The following is a 16,785-nucleotide window of genomic DNA, read 5'->3' on the forward strand; positions in this document are numbered from 1 at the left end:
GGAGCCACGATTATTCGCATCGCTTGGCGAGGCCAAATTTCGATTCTAGAGGCACCACCAGTTGTCGCTGCGGTCTAGTTACCAGGATAACAATAACCTCAATAAAGTATAGAAAGTTTCCGTAAATGTATGTAACATATGAGATGGCCTTGCTGTAACGAAATGGAACATTTCAAAGCGCCTAGAATTTCTAGAATCATTAAAACAGGACAGAATTAAACGGAGAAAGATAGATATCCGCTTTTTGCAGGCACTGTTTTCAAGAAAGTTATAAAATGACATTTCCAAATCTCAATGAAATAAAGTTATTTGTTCCATCTATTAAATCTATCGTAAAAATTTGAAAACCAGGATTGGGTTTCAATAAGATCTTGTGACAAGTTTTCAGGTTATATTGAGTATATTTTCATTTCACTACGCTAGCAGCTGACCATGCATTTTCCATATTTTGCTACACCCCTTTGACATACTTCACTTCAACCATAAGTTCAGGATGAACCGTTATTGCTTATCAACGCCATTCTGATCACTTATTGAACCACTATTTGCTTACTGCTTTGTAGCGGAAACTTTTCCAGTTGAAAGCCCATATAACATTGTCCTCTGTCGTACCTCTACCCTCCATAAGTTTTACTTACGTCGAGTTAAATAATCAGTTAATTTATGGATCTAATCGAGACCGACGTAAATTTCCATTTAATATACTATTAAAACTCCTTCCACTGTATTGGTCAAAATCGCCGTAAATGAGCTGAAATTAACCTTTTAAAATCGCATCAATTCTAGGTCTAGATTTCCCCCACATCAATAGAAATTGTAGTAGGCACGGACTTATGGACGAAGTCTTTTCCTGCGGGGATGCGGCGAAAGAGGGAAAGGGAATCAGAGCCGTCAGCCACCTTGATGAGCTAAATAGATATACGTATACCACGGACCACGGACGCACACGGATGTGTACGCACGTGTGGTTGTTTGTTATTATTGTATAGGTTAGGTCAGAAGGTACCCGATCACAGACTGAGAATTCAGAATAATACAACATACCTTATTGTGTAGCGCTTAACTGCAAAAGCAGATCTTTCTCAAAATCACAAAAACAATGTGAGGTCGAAGTACAGAATAAGGCTACATTTCACCTGTAAGTATAAGTAAAGCTTCTGGAACTGTAAATAATATGAATGCTGTGATTCCAAGTAATGTATTTGTATCTATATTCATTCAAGTTTTCCGAAAAATATTGAGAGGCGTAGGATATGGCTTGATACGATAGGGTTGACGAACACAAGTGTGCCAAAGTATGCTTATTTATGTTCATGTCATTTTTCACCGGAATCATTCGATCGAACATCTGCCTTCAAAGTTAGGCTAAAAGACGATGCTATTCCAAATGTGAGTTCAATTCATAGTTTTTTAATACAAATATATTTCAGCATGTGAACATAAATCATTTATTTATGTAGGTTCTATATACAATAATTTACGAATTATTCAACGCGATGTTTTCTGTTCATTCTGTCATTGTATTATATTTTTTTTTTGTTTTTTTCTTTGTTTATATTTATACTCAGTATTATTCTGGTTCTATGTACAAGTGCTTTGCACCTCTACAGAATGTACGCCGGAATTAAAATTGGATTTAAAAACAATGTGCTTACCTGCACAGTTTTTTATACAAAAAGAATTGAAACTGTGTTCGTAAATACCTATACAGTTCGCGGAAATAGTTTATCCCAACGATCTGTCCGAAAAACTAATACTGCCTAAAGTGAATCGCTTAAACGTGGCGCCCGAAAACTTATCTCATCAATATGGCCGACGTGCTATCACGGCCGTGTTCGAAAATTGACTGACAGTACTGTCAGCAATCTTTCATCTCTTTTGCGCTCCCAAGTTCGTGTATAGCTCTGACTCTGTCCTAGGGATTTTTCAGTACTGTTGGTCAATTTACGAACACGGCCCACATGTACTCTCCCCAAGGCGCATACCCCTCGCCCACAAGCCTAGCCTGCTCCGCCCATAAGTCCGTAGTAGTAGGGGTATCTAGGGTATTTTCAGGGAGAAACAAAATCAGTCTAGGGGTAGGACGCCCGGAACATTTGGCAACACTGGTGTAGAATCTAGTCAGTCACAAACCGAAGTTGCATCGAAGCACCTATATTTTTATACCGTGACCTGTTTACAAGCCGTGCTGTCCACCTCCGTCCAAGTGACGGAGAATATTGGATACGAAGTTCATTAATGTTAACAATTTAGATCCGTAGTACAGTAAATGATACAATTGAGTTCAAAAAAGTAAGTGATTGCGTAATTTACACGATACTCTTCAACTCGTATTTCTTCATCCATAATCCTGCTACTACAATAGACTTTTCACTGAAGGATACATTATTTATTGTATTTATTGGTCCTAATTGTTTTTCATCACAGTTTTTCCTCTATAATGATGTGGTTGACACTCTAGAGTTTCGTGTCGTACGTACTTCCTAGAAGTCGTTTAAATGCCTTGATTAAAAATCCCTGTGTCATTGGATAACATTCATACAATAATATGTGCAAATCATTTTGCCATCATCTTGCTTTATTTGTCATTCTCATATCTTATTGTAGGGTTACTTATAAGTATATGTATGTACATACCTATATGCATCCATATACAACTTACACGCATTTTGCCTCTTCACAGAATCAACTTCTCTATTGCAAATTATCTTTTTAATTTTTTGACAAATATATACATATATAGTCATAGTATGTAAATAAGAGTAGACGAGTTTGTGAGAATAGCAGTGTGTAAAGTGTATTTGAATGAAATGTGGAAACAGGATTTAATATTCTATTTATCGTTTGAACAAGTTCTACCTACAAGGTTTCTAGAATAAGTACATATCTCAAGTGATGAAACCTGGAAAAGAGAGCTGTGTAAAAGTTTAAAAAAAATATACTACCTTGTTTGCAAATCATTGAACATTTAACCATAGGCATTGGTTTCAAAATCTAGCTTATCTGTCCTTGAACAATTTTACCTAATTGTACTGATTCAAAGGGGAGGAGAGGTCATAATAATATCACAAATATGTAGTACATGCAATCCAATGTAAACGTGTCTACACGAACTTTGATCAATCTAACATACACTCTGCTCATATACATGTAGTCTGAGTCACATGTTCTCATTATCCATCAGTCACAATAGATAAATGAAGCGAACTCTCAGTGGAAATGTCACGTTAATCACTTCTTTGTTTCTAGCAGTACATGCACAATGATTCCCACATCATTGATCCTGGTTTTGGGAATCTTGGGTTCAGCCTTAGGAATTGTTCAGTATCAACCGGAAGCTGTGCACATCGCATATGGAGGTAAAATCTACTATTTCTAGTACACAAATGAATGGCCTATTACAAATTTCTTTGTGCATAATTCAATTATAATCCATGAAGTTTATGCTATTTAATTTTTGGCCAGTTATAAAAGATGTGGTTAAACATGATTGTATATCATCAGCTAATAGTCAGATTTAATCAATTTTACACAGATAATGTGCATGATATCTCCATCACTTGGACTACAATGGATAAAACTCAGGAATCCATTGTTCAATATGGTATTAATGGTTACGCACTCACAGCCAAGGGTAATTCAACTCCATTTGTTGATGGGGGACGAAAAAAACACAAGCAATACATACACAGGGTATTGCTGAAAGACTTAACACCAGGGAGTAAATACGGTAAGAAATCTTGACTCAAGAGAAGTATCAGGTGATTGCATATTTGAGTGTAACTGAATGCTTATTAGATCACTTGTTTTTGGGCCTTAAGAACCACAAACAACCATCTCAAAACCAAAAAAAAACGTTCTTGTTAATACGTGTTTCGGTCCGTGATAGGTTCTAGGCTACACGCTCTTATTTCTTTTAAGCAAGATCTCTGGCTGTCACATCGATTTTTTTAGGATTCCTAATATCCATACAAAGAATGTCTAGGATCGCTTTTATTTTATTTATGTCTCCAAATCTGAAAGAAAAAATGAACTGATGCTAGGATAGATCCTAGGAACACAAGAAAAATCGGAGGAAGTTATGAATTCTTGGTTTGACAGGAATAACGCAAACTTCTCAAGAGAAAGGGTAAAATATGGGTTTTCAATTTTGCTTTCAGTTTAGGGGCCTAAAAAAATCGATGCATCAACCCGACATCTTGTTCAACAGAAATAAGAGCGGGTCGTCTGAAACTTATCAAAGACCGAAACACTCATTACCAAAAACATTTTTTCGGTTTTGAGATGGTTGTCTATGGTTTTTAAGACCCGAAAACAAGTAATCTGATATGCATTTAGTTCTATTGAAAAATGCCAGACTTGGCAAGTTTACCCGGCGCTCCCCTTAATAACATAAAAATTTTCACATAACTTTTATTGTAAGCAAAGCCATGGCACTTATGTTACTATTAAATTATATTACTATTACTAGTATTATATTTATACCCTATTTCGTATCATTTTAAATCACAGTGTACCAATGCGGAAATGAATACGCATGGTCAGACATGTTTTATTTTGTAACTGCACCGAGTAACCAGGCAACATGGGCTCCCCAAGTTGTTATTTTTGGAGATATGGGTAATGAAAATGCACAGAGTTTGCGCAGGCTACAAGAAGAAACTCAGCGCGGTCTGTACGATGCTGCAATTCATGTAGGTGATTTTGCGTATGATATGAATACAAACAATGCAGCTGTCGGAGACCAGTTCATGCGGCAAATTGAATCAATTGCAGCCTATCTGCCATACATGACAGTGCCTGGTAATCACGAAGAGAAATACAATTTCAGTAACTATAGGTAAGAATAAGTACTTTGAAATGTTTTAGCTTTAAATGATACTCTTTTTGTAAGTATGTTTGTAAATGCCAAATGCATACTTTATAGAGCCCGCTTCACAATGCCTGGAGAATCAGAAGGCCTTTGGTACAGCTTTAATATGGGTCCTGTGCATTTTATTGGCATTGAAACAGAAGCCTATTATTTTATGAATTATGGATTGAAACAGCTTGTTAAACAGTATGAATGGCTCGACAATGACTTGCGCGAAGCCAATAAACCTGAAAATAGGTAAGATTTCATATAAGATTTGATTTTTGTCTGATGTTTTTCCATTGAATTGAGAAATCGAATAATAAATTTTATTATAGAGCCAAACGTCCCTGGATCGTTACTTTTGGACACAGACCAATGTACTGCAGTAATGCTAACGCCGATGATTGTACAAATCATCAATCGCTGGTCAGAGTTGGATTGCCACTCTTCCACTGGTTCGGTTTGGAAGATTTGTTTTATAAACACAAAGTGGATCTGGAAATATGGGCTCATGAACACAGCTACGAACGCTTGTGGCCTATGTATAACTTTAAGGTATTGTATGGAACAATTGATACTCATCATAATTAATTCTAGAATGGTGCACTATTTTTTGGCATCTTCTGAGGGTTGTTTGCGTTCCCAACGTATTTAACAACCCTTAACATTACTAAAAATTCCGAAAAAAATCATAAGTGTTCTTTACAGTTTTGACTATAAGTTTGAACAATAATAATATTGTAACATTAATTTGGGAATTGTTAATTCAATCGTCCAAAAAAAATGCACAAAATACACGGTAACATTGAAACATTAATAACTTTTGTGAAGTGAGTTATTTGAAAAGAAATCCTTTTAGACATTTTTACTTGAGATTCCGTACTTTTGGGAAAAACAAATATGGGAGAATTCAGCAACTAAAAGAGGGTCTTTTTATGGCGGATCATTTGCATCCTCGACAGATGTTTACGTCCTACCAGCTATAGCTAAACTAACCGATTCCAAGGAGCCTGTGGCAGTAAACTATCCCTAACCCAATCTTTTTTTATACACACCAGTAGAATAATGCTAAGCAAATTGAACTCCACAGAATATCTCATTGGTAAAATGTCGAGGATTCAAACGACTCATGTGTACCATTCTATAGTGAAAACGATAATTTAACAATTCAATGAAATCATCAACTATTTGAATTTCCCATTAAATTCAGGTGTACAATGGATCATATGAGCAACCATACAGAAATTACAAAGCTCCAGTGCATATAGTAACTGGATCTGCTGGTTGTAAGGAAGGGAAAGAGAAGTTTATCCCTAATAGGCCAGACTGGTCTGCGTACCGTAGTTCTGACTATGGATATACCCGTTTGAAGGCATTTAATACAACTCATTTGTATCTAGAGCAGGTCAGAATCTTTCCCCATACTAAGATAGCTGTAATTTTTTGGTATGTTTTGTTGCAACAAGGGTCTGAAACAACTAGTCCTTATTCAGCTTTGAACGGCCATTATTATAATTGTGAAACAGACTTGATAATTAGTACTTACTTAACGATCTCTTTACCTACAGGTATCCGATGACAAACAAGGAGCAGTTTTGGACCGATTATGGTTAATCAAAGATGATTTATGGCCTGAATACACTCCAAATTAATTTTAAAGAAATAACTGGGATATTAACATACATGCATGATATTATGTTTCCTTTGAATTTTATTAATTTTGTTTTCTGCACTAGCTTTGTCAATGAGTCAACTATTTTGTAATTTTTATGAGCACTAGTACTTATAAAAACTACACAATATTCTCATCTTTGACAGATGGTAGTACAGGAAATAAAATTTGTTGTATATGCACATGTAGGTACTTTTTGACGCATGATTCTTATTAGAGCAACTGTCAGGCTCAATCTTGTATCATGCTGGAAGTAGCCTCGCATGTACAGAAAGTGTGGTGGAGGAGTGAGATAGAGCAGTATGCTATGTCTACAACCTGATTAGCCGATACGTTTCCTTTCAGCCAATGAAATACCGTGTGAGTGAGCCGGAGTATCCAGGTAACCCGGTAATATATCGCGCTCGTATCACACGGCCACAATTTTCGCGAGATTGACGGCATGGGTAGCTACATCCAGTAGTATATGCTCTAAGGTCTCAATGTAAAATAACGTTAAATTAAAAGTAAAATAACTCCAATATGATTCAGATATTCGCTTTTAAATTTTACATAGGAGTTTGAAATAAAAGTGGAAACAATTTATATAATTTTCATTGATCTAGTACGATTTCGACGTACACGCCCGTAATCCCGTACATCAGTTAAAACACAGTCGAATGGTAATCCTTCCACTCCTTCAAACAGTTTTTCAAGCCCGTTGGGTATTTACCTCTAATACAGAGTGCTATGAATCCGACGGTGTAAAAATAAGAAAGGGTCCGACTGGCTCTCGGTCGCTGTGATTACTTTATCTTAGTAAGGTGGGAATCCGCCAGGGGCCTCATGCGTCGGTGCGGATGAGTTAAACAATAATGGCGGTAATTTAACAATACAGTATTTACGAAAGTTGACAGGCAATTCGGGATCGACGTTTGGATCTCTGTCGTTTACTCGAAAGACAAGAAAGTGGTGAACTGTTGTTTTCCCGATTGTCGGAGCGGATGTCTAGGAGCTGACGAAACAATCTCCTTGTTTCGTGCTCCCAAGGATCCTATTATATTTCAAAAGTGGTACAGTGCTGCTAAAAAATTCGGCGTCGATCCTAAATTCAATCATTTTATTTGCGAAAAGCACTTCAACTATTGCGTACCCATTTATATCAGGTGACAGATGATGATGCTCTAATAAATTGTGAGTTCTCGTTTCCATGCGATTTGCATAAGGATGAAGTCATTGTATACTGTCTACGCTACTATACAGTCATGAGAATGCCTCAATCAGCTAAAAAAAAATTCGGAAAATGTTGAAGAATAGTAGGGTAATTAAGAAGCAATCCAAACTATACTCTACGTAAAAACGCTACGTTTAATTTTTGAGGTATTTTAATATAATAATAATAATTTTATACATGATGCGTAATTACTTTATTATTACCCCACACACTCATTATTGTGTATCCTTTGCATTTGATTTTGATTTGAAATTGATTCAGTGTGATTACCGTTTTCTTTTCATCAAGAAAACGTACCGATGGAATTTTATTTGATCTTTGGTCTTTCGATTCATCATGCATTTCATTTTCACTAATATGTGTCGCTATGGTCACATACATTCATCATACAATTATTTTCTTGAGTAAAATGTTTATGTGCCCATGTAATCTTCAGCAGCAGATTTGATTTTCCACATGCAAATGTAAAACCGTTGACTGAAGAAGGTAAAGACAGTTACCCTTATGGGCTTTGGTGTGACGACCGAAAATCGTCGTGCGCGTGCGCCTCCTGAGATGTTCCGACGGTGGAGTTGAGAACTTATTGCAGAACATCGGAGAGTTACCGATTTCGACATGATGCTGGCTGCATTCACCTTCCGAGTAACACAGTCTTCGCAATAGTAATCCCAAGCCAGTATTTAGCCTGTGTGTACTTATCGAGTTGAAGCGTTACCGACTTGTCGGCGATACAAGAAATAATTAATGAGAATAAATTTCTTCCAAAATTCGTAGCAAAACAGTGATTTAATTAAAGTATACGTACCCGAGGGAAGAATTAATACCTAGATTATAAATGATAACAGATCAGATTTAATAATGATGCAGAGACCAAAAAGTATACACGCACACGCGGTCCATGTACGATATTGATATGTATGATACATTTAGGATTAATACGTGATCCATACTATAAATTTTATAATTTTCCAGGAGACAAACTAGATTATATACAATAATACGGCTGTAATATGAGAAAAGAAGGATTAGTCATTTCGAAATGGGATTCTATTCGACGCGCGCTCGATGTGTACCATAACATTAGTATTCATAATGATTCAAACAACTTTTCATTTGCTCTCTCGATTTTGAATTTTCGTCGGCATAGAATCGAAATGCTGTTTTAGCTGGTCGCAAGTGAAGTATCTACGTTGGGTAGAGGAGCAGAATTGTTTTTCAAAAAGTATTCGTATGGAAAAAAATTCAGAGTTACTGTAATACATCACGGATGCGCGGATTTTGATCGAGATGAAATGCATGCTCGGTATATAAGACAGTAACGCCGTGTAGTGAATTGAAGACCTAAAAAGGTGATAGGGAGAGAAAAAACAAAGCTTCTTGGAACTTCAAGTGTATTTTAACACACATTTGAAAGGTATGAGCAAAATTTTTTATCATCCAACTGTCGCAGAACGGCAGCATAGTTAGCTAACCCGTTAACTGAAGAATATATCTTTAGTCAACGGCTGACTATCGAAGGGCCTGGCCGCTTGAGTCTGGAATCGGCAGGAAGGATAAAGTGCGTATTTGTTGTACGAAATGTGCAAACTAAAATCATTATACATCGTATCATATCATCATACATCATACATCATACATCATCATACATAGTATTAAAGTTCGAAACCAAAGTTTGGATGTTCGGATCTTCAGAAAGTGACGTCACTCAGAATTTTTTTTCTCTTAACGTCATCGATCTGCTTGAAAATCTGCTAGCCAAATTCCTCAGTCTGGAAACAACCGCGCAGTAGAGCGGACGTATGAAAATCGCGCTCCGCAGATTTCGAGTACCGGGTTCTCTACCTCCTGGATCGTGCGCTCGGGGTCCGCGTCCTAGTGCAACTTGAGTTCCAGGACAGGCGCTTCGTAATTTCTGCGCTCCGGGTCCACTACCTGGTAAAACTCGACTTCCGGGACAAAGCGCTCCGTAGTTTCTGCGCTCCGAGTCCACTACCTGATGAAACTTAAATTCCAGGACAAGCACTTCGTGGTTCCTGCGCTCCAGGTTTGCTACCTGGTGAAGCTTGACTTCCAGGACAAGCGCTCCGTATTTTAATTCATTTTTCACGCAAGCCTAAATTCAGTAGCTGTCAGTGCGCTAATAAAATTTCTATAATTTTTTGAAATTTTCTCACAAACTTCTGGATAATATGTGTCGTTACAAAAATTATAATAATCCTTACCCAATATTTTTTATGTGTTCTGATACTGAAAATATTTATTAGTATTCGCGGTATAACCCGAGGTCGTTGGCGGTGGTTGTTGGAGGTGGTTGGCGGTGGTGGGAGGTGGACGAGGAGGAAGACGAGGAGGACGAGGATTTGTGCTCGGTGAGTTCAACATTTTTGTAATGTTTAATAGCAATTCCAATTATATTTCATTTCAAATTTTTCGAACTTGTCACGTTTACAATAAGTTATTTCAATTCATTATTCGCGCAGGCACAAATTCAGTAGCTATGAATGCGCTGATAAAATTTATTATATTATTAACTGATTAATTAATTATAGTAATCCTTACACAATATTTTTAATGTGTTTTTATACTGGAAATATTTATTACTATTCAAGGTATAACCCGAGATGGTTGAAGGTGGTTGTTGGAGGTGGTTGGCGGTGGTTGCAGGTGGACGAGGAGAAGGACGAGGAAGTCAAGGAAAACAAGGTGAACGAGGAGGACGAGGATTTGTGCTCGGTGAGTGAAACATTTTTATAATATTTATTGGTAATTGCATTTACATTGTATTCAAAATTTTTGAAAGTTGTCATGTTTTCAATAAATTATTTCAATTCATTTTTCGCGCAAGCACATATTCAGTAATTTCAAATGCGCTCATAAAATTTATTACGTATTAATTAATTAATTGATTATATTAATCCAAACACAATATTTTTCATGTGTTCTTATACTTGGAATATTTATACTATTCCAGGTATAACCCGAGGTGGTTATCGGTGGTTGTTGGCGGTGGTTGGAGGTGGTCGGAGGTGGACGAGGAGGAGGGCGAGGAAAATAGGAGAACAAGGTGGACGAGGAGGACGAGGATTTGTGCTCGGTGAGTAAAACATTTTTGTAATATTTGATGGCAATTGTAATTATATTTCATCTAAAATATTTCAAACTTGTCATGTTTACAATAAATTATTCCAATTCAGTTTTCGCGCAAGCGCATATTCAGTAGCTCTGAATGCACTAATGAAATGTATTACATATTAATTAATTGATCAATTATATTAATCCGAACAGAATATTTTTCATGTGTTCTTATACTGAAAATATTTATTACTGTTCCAGGTATAATCCGAGGTGGTTATCGGTGGTTGGCGGTGGTTGGAGGTCGACGCGGAGGAGGATGAGGGAGATGAGGAGAACGAGGTGGACGCGGAGGACGAGGATTTGTGCTCGGTGAGTGAAACATTTTTATAATATTTATTGGTGATTGCATGAACATTGTATTTAGAATTTTTCAAACTTGTCATGTTTACAATAAATTACTACAATTCATTTTTCGCGCAAGCACATGTTCAGTAGCTTCAAATGCGCTAATAAAATTTATTACATATTAATTAATTATATTAATCCTTACATGATATTTTTGATGTGTTCTTATACTAAAAATATTTATCACTATTCCAGGTATAACCCGAGGTGGTTAGCAGTGGTCGTTGGAGGTAGTTAGCGGTGGATGAAGGCAGTCGAGCTGAACGAGGAGGAGGACGAGGAAGACGAGGAGAACACGGTGGAAGAGGAGAACGAGGATTTGTGCTCGGTGAGTTTAACATCATTATAGTATTTGATGAAGTAGGATCAGGAATGGGAGTAGGAGTGGGAGTAGAAATACGAATAAAAGAAGGATCAGGAGTAGAATCAGGAGTAGGTGTAGGATCAGGAATAGAATCAGGAGTTGGTGTAGGATCAGCAGTAGAATCAGGAGTAGGTGTGGGATCAGGAGTAGAACCTCGAGTAGCTGTGGGATCAGGTGAATAAGTAGTATCAGGAGTAGAAGTAGGAGTAGGATCAGGAGTAAGTGTAGTAATAGGAGTAGTAGTAGTAATAGCAGCAGAATGCTCGTTGGGGGGGGGAGGGTAGGGTAGGATAGGGTGGAGTGACAAAGAAGAGAAACCAAATACAAAATAGTAACAGCCCTTTGCCGCAGCATAGATCCATACAAGATTCCAAGGTAGGCATCTTAGATTTACGAGCAAAGTCTGATTAGTACTTTGTCAATCTTGTTAGACCTATGAGATACGTTTCTAACCTGACAAAAATATATTGGAAATTTACAGTATTTGACAACAGTGATACCTTATCACATGGACAGTGGCCCAACTGATAATCAAGCTTTACAAGTCCTCATTAAGAGTAAGTTTTACAACTTCTTGGTAACAGTACCAACAATGACTTAATAACTTCATTCGAAATTAACAATATGTTTTTGTTTTCAGTATAAAAGGATATTAATGAGGATAGTCCAACGGTGCCCACATTATTAACGGACTACATATTGAAAGGTGGGTTGATTTCTTTCACCTTGTCTTGAATCCGTGCGAGATAAATACTTGTATATTTCACGGTCCAGTTATTATCATGATGTTGAAGTTCGTAATGTTATTCAGGCGATGAATTTTTAGAAAAACTTGGAATACAACTTCAGGATTGTCTGAAAATAAGTGAACCGTAATAAACCAAATTGTAATCATATCAAGTTATCAGTAACAAGCAATTGCGGGTGAAATATTAGTTTACTTTTGTAAGTATTTATGGATATAGCCTCTATGAATATTCATTGTTGGTATATAAGGTCTAGCAACGTACCTACTTTCTGTAAGAGATGTTGAAGATTTTCAACATAATTATGTTTCAGTTCTGTGCCCCACCTAGTGATCCACTAGTACATATCCTCCGACGTGACATCGCTGTGCTACGTATAAAAAAGAAAAGATTTATTAAGATGTAGATTGCTCCTCTCTTGCCATTGTGCTTTCAGACATTGTTGTGGTGTGTGTTTAAAATTAGGGACAGTATATAATATAGAATAACAGGTACAGCTACGAATATAGCACTACAATAAATCTTATAGAAATGAGCCCTCATTGAGATTTCTCTGTATTTATAACTCGACGCGAAAAGGCAAAAATCAATGTAATGCCATCTGTAAGGTAATTGGACTCGTATTTGCACTACGAGAACTCGTTGGGCATTTTGCGGTGAAGTTTGAAAAATTGTTGTACAAGAAATTAAATAACTATAAAAATGGATAAAAAATATTATCTCTAATTGTGAATGTAGCTAATACAGCTTAAACTGTATATTGATTATGTTAATGATCTATTGTGACAAGATCGGAATTAGATAAGCTCTCTAAATACTTTTTTCTAGTCTATTAATTTTTATGTTGCGCTTGTGTAATTTGTATATTACTAACATTACGTTTTACTGTATTTGCGACAAGTTGTGAGTGTTTCTAATTTCTTGGCGATTATTTGTGTACATGTATGTGTACAGGTATATGTATATGTATACTTATGCATGTGTACATACATGTATACAGAGAGGTATACACAGAGGTTTTAGTATATTCACATACGGATTTCTGTGTATAGGTATACTCGAACTAAAATATCCTTATCTCTAATACGGAGTTCTTCGTAATTCGCATTTGTTCTTGTAACCCAATGTCCTACATACGATGGCAAAAATCTAGATCCAACTTAACTGAGTCTCAAAGCCCTGTTCACATAAAAGCAGCTATTTGATAGAAATTATAGTTTATAGTTTACACAGTCCATTGCATGGTATTTCATTATAAATACACATGTTTCAATGTATTTAGAAATAATTTATCAAATGTACAGAGGTCATGTGCAAATAATAAATGAATTCGACCGCAGTTTGATGTATTCATTGGAGCTTTAACAATAAATTTAAGCTTTGTTACTTCTTTTATTTTATTATGGATAATCAAAAACATTTCCGACTATTCGTGCTGTGGAAGCATGGGGATTAAACCAAATGTAGCAAAAGATTAGAAACAGTGTATGTAGAGTACAGGTATTTTTCTAATAATGCAAACACGTGCCGCTGGCTTAGTCTTGACATATCTAGAATACCACGCCTTGCGAATCAGCTTTCCAGACAGAGATGAATGATGAATTTTAAGGACTGCATTATCGTTGTTGAATACTCTATGCCTCATGGGAAACGAAAATCTGTAACGATAAAATTGATGTACCGGATCATCGTCGATTTTAACTTATGAAATGTCCTACCATTTACGAACACCTCCTACCTCCCCCTGCCACCTCCGACCATCAATGGCCACTTTCGATCACCCCCTATCACCTTCTGCCAGCGCCGACCACCTCCTACCATTTCCGAACACCTCCAACCATCCTATTTACCTGTATTACTAGATTAGCTATGATATGAAAAGAGAAGAATTATTCATTTCGAAATGGGATTCTATTCGACGCGCGCTCGATGTATTCCATAGCATTAGTATTTATAATTATTCCAATAACTTTTCATTTGCTCTCTCGATCTTGAATTTTCATAGGCATAGAATCGAAACGCTGTTTTAACTGGTCGCAAGTGAAGTATCTGCGTTGGGTGGAGGAGCAGAATTGTTTTTCGAAAAGTATTCGGATGGAAAAAAATTCAGAGTAACTGCCATACATCACGGATGCGCTAATTTTGAACGAGATGAAATGGATGCTTCGTATATGAGACAGTATTTAACGCTGCGTAGTGATTTAAAGACCTAAAAAGGTGATAGGGAGAGAAAGAACGAAGCTTCTTAACACTTCGAGTGTATTTTAACACACATTTGAAAGATACGAGCAAAATTTTTCATCATCCAACTGTCGCAGAACGGCAGCGTTATCAGCTGACCCGTTAACCGAAGGCTATATGTTCAGTCAACGGCTGACCATCGAAGGGCCTGGCAGCTTGTGTCTGGAATCGGCAGGAGAGATGAAGTGTGTATTTCTTGTATGAAATGTGAAAACTAACATCATTATACATCATATCATATCATCATACATCATACATCATACACCGTACATCATACATCATACATCATACATCATACATCATCATACCTAGTATTACAGTTCGAAACCAAAGTTTGAATTTTCGGATGTTCGGAAAGTGACGTCACCAATCTAAAATCGGCTAGCCGAGTTCCTCAGTCTGGTAACAACCGCGCAGTAGAGCGGACGGTTGAGAGTCGCGCTCCGCAAATTTCGAGTACCGGGTTCTCAACCTCTCGGATCCCGCGCTTCGGGTCCGCTACGTATTTCGAGTACCGGGTTCTCAACCTCCCGGATCCCGCGCTTCGGGTCCGCTACGCGGTGAAACTCGACTTCCAGGATAAGCGCTCCGTGGTTCCTGGTTCATGTTTACAATAAATGATTTCAATTCGTTTTTCGCGCAAGCCCAAATTCAGTAGCTGTCGGTGCGCTAATAAAATTTCTATAACTTTATAATCTTCTCATAATCTTTTTGGTAAAATATATCGATAAAAAAATTATATTTTACCTTATACAGTATTTTTGATTTGTTCTCATCCTGAAAATATTTATTAGCATTCAAGGTATAACTCGAGGTGGTTGGCGGTGGTCAGGGGTGGTTGCGGGTAATCGCGGTGATTCAGGAGGAGAGGGACGAGGATTTCTGCTCGGTGATTTTAACAAGTTTATAATATTCGATGGCGATTGCAATTATATTTCATCTAATCTTTTTCAGACTTGTCATCTTTACAATAAATTATTTCAATTCGTTCTTCGCGCAAGCCCAAATTCAGTAGCTGTCAGTGCGCTAATAAAATTTCTCGACCTCCAGGATAAGCGCTCCGTGGTTCCTGGTTCATGTTTACGATAAATTATTTCAATTCGTTTTTCGCGCAAGCCCAAATTCAGTAGCTGTCAGTGGGCTAATAAAATTTCTATAACTTTATAATCTTCTCATAATCTTTTTGGTGAAATATGTCGATAAAAAAATTATATTAAACCTTACACGGTATTTTTGATTTGTTCTCATCCTGAAAATATTTATTAGCATTCGAGGTATAACTCGTGGTGGTTGGCGGTGGTCAGGGGTGGTTGCGGGTAATCGCGGTGATTCAGGAGGAGAGGGACGAGGATTTGTGCTCGGTGAGTAAAACACTTTTATAATATTTGCTGGCAATTATAATTAAATTTATCTAAAATATTTCAATCTAGTCATGTTTACATTAAATTATTTCAATTCATTTTTCGCGCAAGCACATATTCAGTAGCTATGAATAAGCTTATACAATTTATTATATTATTAAATAATTGATGAATATTCTTATAATATTTAATGGCAATTGTAATTATGTTGTATTCAAAATTTTTCAAACTTGTCATGCTTACAATAAATTATTTCAATTCTTTTTTCGCGCAAGCACAAATTCAGCAGCTATGAATAAGCCTATTCAATTTATTATATTAATAATTAATTAATTAATCAATTACTCAATTATCTTAATCCTTACACAATATTTTCGATGTGTTCTTATACTGAAAATATTTATTACTATTCAAGGTATAACCTGAGGTGGTTGAAGGTGGTCGGAGGTGGACGAGGAGGAGGACGAGGAGGACGAGGATTTGTGCTGGGTGAGTAAAACACTTTTATAATATTTGATGGCAATTGTAATTATATTTCATCTGAAATATTACAAACTTGTCACGTTTACAATAAATTATTTCAATTCATTTTTCGTGCAAGCACATATTCAGTAGCTATGAATAATCTTATACAATTTATTGTATTATTGATTAATAAATTAATATTCTCATAATATTTATTGGCAATTGTAATTATATTTCATCTGAAACATTACAAACTTGTCACGTTTACAATAAATTATTTCAATTCATTTTTCGTGCAAGCACATATTCAGTAGCTATGAATAATCTTATACAATTTATTATATTATTGATTAATAAATTAATATTCTCATAATATTTAATGGCAATT

The 16,785-nt window shown here is 36.4% G+C and overlaps 1 protein-coding gene and 1 long non-coding RNA gene across 8 annotated transcripts; both read left to right on the top strand.

Annotated features, from left to right (window-relative positions):
- The first annotated feature begins 1,037 nt into the window (after positions 1-1,037).
- LOC107227190 (acid phosphatase type 7) lies at positions 1,038-7,112 on the top strand. Of its 5 annotated transcripts, none has more exons than XM_046742923.1 (8): positions 1,038-1,138; positions 3,253-3,359; positions 3,536-3,730; positions 4,513-4,840; positions 4,928-5,110; positions 5,191-5,410; positions 6,066-6,260; positions 6,424-7,112. In XM_046742923.1, the coding sequence occupies exons 2-8, from the start codon at positions 3,263-3,265 to the stop codon at positions 6,505-6,507; spliced, it is 1,302 nt and encodes a 433-aa protein (XP_046598879.1). In that variant the 5' UTR covers positions 1,038-1,138; positions 3,253-3,262; the 3' UTR covers positions 6,508-7,112. The 5 variants fall into 5 exon arrangements, with proteins under 5 accessions (XP_046598879.1, XP_046598877.1, XP_046598878.1 ...); XM_046742921.1 differs by lacking the exon at positions 1,038-1,138 and adding an exon at positions 1,361-1,389 and having other exon boundaries at positions 3,250-3,359; XM_046742922.1 differs by lacking the exon at positions 1,038-1,138 and adding an exon at positions 1,361-1,389.
- A 2,973-nt stretch (positions 7,113-10,085) lies between these two features.
- LOC124294963 lies at positions 10,086-12,893 on the top strand. 3 transcript variants are annotated; one of them, XR_006904869.1, is made up of 5 exons: positions 11,079-11,184; positions 11,416-11,548; positions 12,066-12,141; positions 12,225-12,290; positions 12,644-12,893. It is a non-coding gene; the product is annotated as an uncharacterized LOC124294963 (long non-coding RNA). The 3 variants fall into 3 exon arrangements; XR_006904870.1 differs by lacking the exons at positions 11,079-11,184; positions 11,416-11,548 and adding an exon at positions 10,086-10,109; XR_006904868.1 differs by lacking the exons at positions 11,079-11,184; positions 11,416-11,548 and adding an exon at positions 11,885-11,959.
- The last annotated feature ends 3,892 nt before the right edge of the window (positions 12,894-16,785 follow it).

The sequence above is a fragment of the Neodiprion lecontei genome, chromosome 6, assembly GCF_021901455.1.
Source record: "Neodiprion lecontei isolate iyNeoLeco1 chromosome 6, iyNeoLeco1.1, whole genome shotgun sequence".
NCBI lineage: Eukaryota > Metazoa > Arthropoda > Insecta > Hymenoptera > Diprionidae > Neodiprion > Neodiprion lecontei.